This window comes from Mandrillus leucophaeus, unplaced genomic scaffold, assembly GCF_000951045.1.
Source record: "Mandrillus leucophaeus isolate KB7577 unplaced genomic scaffold, Mleu.le_1.0 Scaffold120, whole genome shotgun sequence".
NCBI lineage: Eukaryota > Metazoa > Chordata > Mammalia > Primates > Cercopithecidae > Mandrillus > Mandrillus leucophaeus.
In genome coordinates, this window is record NW_012100321.1 from 275,266 (window position 1) to 278,197 (window position 2,932).

The 2,932-nt window shown below is 59.3% G+C and overlaps 1 protein-coding gene across 1 annotated transcript in view; it reads right to left on the reverse strand.

Annotated features, from left to right (window-relative positions):
* Nucleotides 1-2,730: 2,730 nt before the first annotated feature.
* PNMAL2 (paraneoplastic Ma antigen family-like 2) overlaps nucleotides 2,731-2,932 on the reverse strand; it is a 3,177-nt gene continuing 2,975 nt past the window's right edge. Inside the window, exon 2 of the mRNA XM_011970000.1 lies at nucleotides 2,731-2,873. Within this exon, the coding sequence (XP_011825390.1) occupies nucleotides 2,731-2,873 (143 nt within the window). The remainder of the gene's footprint in view (nucleotides 2,874-2,932) is intronic.

Below are 2,932 nucleotides of genomic sequence, written 5' to 3' on the forward strand. Positions count from 1 at the left end.
ACATTTGAAGAAAGGTCTGAATGTCTCGAAGGTGGGAGCCACGCCTATAGCCCGAAGAAAGGCACTCCAGGCTGCAGGAAGAGCAGTGCAAAGGCCCTGAGGCAGGAATATGCCTGGTGTGCCCTGGAGACTGGGTGGCTGAAGCCACAGGAGACACAGAGAGGGCAGTGGGAAACGAGGCAGAGGGTGAGATGGGGGTAGAGTGTGTAGACCTGAGCTGTGCAGGAGAGCTGTGTGCAATGGTGGCAATGTCCCGCACCAGCGCTGTACAATGTGGTAGCCACTGGCCACGTGTGGCTCTTGAGCACTTGTGTCGTGGCTGGGAAGACTGAGGACATGCATGTGTAATTTTATTTAATCTTAATTACATTTAAATCCAATTTGCCCCGTGTGATTACCTAGTTGAACAAAGCATGGTTTTTTTTTGTTTTTTTGTTTTTTGAAATGGAGTCTCCCTCTGTTGCCCAGGCTGGAGTGCAGTGGCCGGATCTCAGCTCACTGCAAGCTCCGCCTCCCGGGTTTACGCCATTCTCCCACCTCAGCCTCCCGAGTAGCTGGGACTACAGGCGCCCGCCACGTACCCGGCTAGTTTTTTGTATTTTTTTTTTTAGTAAGATGGGGTTTCATCGTGTTAGCCAGGATGGTCTCAATCTCCTGATCTCGTGATCCGCCCGTCTCGGCCTCCCAAAGTGCTGGGATTACAGGTTTGAGCCACCGCGCCCGGCCCAAAGCATGTTGTTGAACAGACCCCAGTTGAACAGACCCCCAGGTGTGACTTCTGAGAGGACTCCTCTGGCAGCCATGTGTGGTGGGGGGGGACACGGGATGGAGGGAGGCAGAAAACTCAGGTAGGATGGAAGGCTGAGGCTGAGGTCCAGGTCGCAGGCTAGGGGTGGAGGCTGGGGGGTGGGTACATGCAGCTGTGGCCTCGCAGAGTGTATCTGGGTGGAAGCTATGGTGGCGATTGGCTGGGCAGGGTCTCCATGGATGTCCAGGGGCTTCTGAGCTGAGGCTGAGACCTGAGGCTGGAAGTGGGGAGGTGTCAAGGGTGGGAGTGGAAGCTGGCTCAGATCTGCAAGGGGTGAAATGCTGCTGCTGGGTAGGGAGAGTCAGGCAGGGAGCCTGAAGCAGCAAAGGACAGTGTATGTAAACTAGTGACAGGACAGTTCCCAGGTGTTCTGAGCAAACCACAGTCAAGACCGTGGACATCTGTGGCCCACGCTCCCACATTCCCCCTGTCCCATCGCCCAGAGCACAGAGAGAGCACAGTGCTGAATTTCACTTTACTGGATGATCCAGGTGACACAGTGCACAGGGACAGAAGTTTAGGACCGCTACAGGAGAAGCACACCTGGGGCCCTCTCCACCCACAGGCAACACCACAGGCTGCTGTGCCCAGCTCTAGGCGCACCTGGCCTGGTCCTCAGTGGGTGGGTCGCCATCCAGGAGCAGCCTCCAAGCAGGGAGGAGCACCCACGCCCTGCAGCAGGTCTCAGACAGCATCTGCATCTGGGTGTCCCTGACATGGGACTGGGACAGTCTGGTCCAGGCTCTGAGGTCACACCCAGGCCCCCCATTCCTTCCCAGGGACAAGCAGGGCAGGGCCCCCTGGCACGATGGGCTCCTCACTGCCAAGGGATAGAAATTGGGACGAGGAAACACAATTACCCTAGGGACAAGAAGGCATGAACGAATGTGGGGTCCCGTGGAGACTGATATTTAGGGAAAAATCAAGCTCAGCAGGGGTTGGGGGAGCTGAAGCATACGGTACAGGACAGCACGGCGCGGACTCACACACAACTCAAGCTTGCTTGGGACAGCAGGTGGTGAAGCCTCACAGTACTGGCCGCCTACTCTGGAAGCTCCGGGGAAGGGCTGGGGTTTCCTCCCCAGGTCATTTCATCCCCTGTAAGGAGGGACACGTGGCTGGCTTCTGCACTGCCCAGGCGAGCCTCTGTCCCTCACAGTGCCCTTCAGAGGCCCCTCTGGCTTTAATTCACTCAGGGGGTGAACCCAGGCATTTTCAAGGCCTTTAGTAAGTGCTGCAAGGCCAGTGCTGAGCGATGGGCCAGCTCCAGAGGATAGAGAGGACCAGGGGAGCCACAACCTATGGGAGGGGGCAAGGGCCCACGCAGCCCAGAAGAGCCAAAACTCTGGATTTTATGTGAATTACCCCAAATGGAACACCTCCACAAATAATTAGAATGTTGGGAAACACTGCAGTTTGAGTGACAAATTCAACTTGTGGTGGGGCAGGTGGCCTTGGCCTGGAGCTGGTTCCTGTGTATCAGGGGCTTCCCGGTGGGCAGGGCTGGCATGCGTCTTCCCTCTGCTCTTCCTCCTCCCACTCCTCCTCCTCCTTCCCTTCCCCCACCGTTCCTCTCCCCTTTCCTCCTCCTCCCCTTCCCAACCACCTTCTCTCTCTCAGCCTGCCCTTTCTGGAATCATCTCTTTCCCTGGCTGGGAGCTGGGGCCTCCCCTCGCTGAGAGTTGCGCCCTGACACGCGCTGCGCAGCTGGTGACCCAGCCTCCACCACAGACCCAGAGTCAGACGGGTAGGGGCGACAGCGGCCGACAGTCCCTGCCAGGCGCAGGCCCCGAGAGCGCCACGAAGAGCCCTGCTCGCCTCTGCAGGTGCCTGGCGTCCACACACACACCCTGCGGGGGCGACCCGGGCCCCCCAACCCTGGTCCACTCAGCGCGTCCCCATCTCGGCCCTGGGCTGCTGCCTCAGGCGCCCACTTCTCCTTCCTCCTCCCATCCGGGCTTCCTCCGTCGGGATCGCTGGCGCTCCGAGCCCACTAGGGCCCGAGAGGGAAACGTGACGCCGGCAAAACGCGGCCCGGCCGTGCGGTGAAGCGAGGAGATCGCGTCTGCGGAGGGCAGGAAAAGGGAAGGGGAGGGCGGGGGCCACACTCGGGCAGGCGCCCTG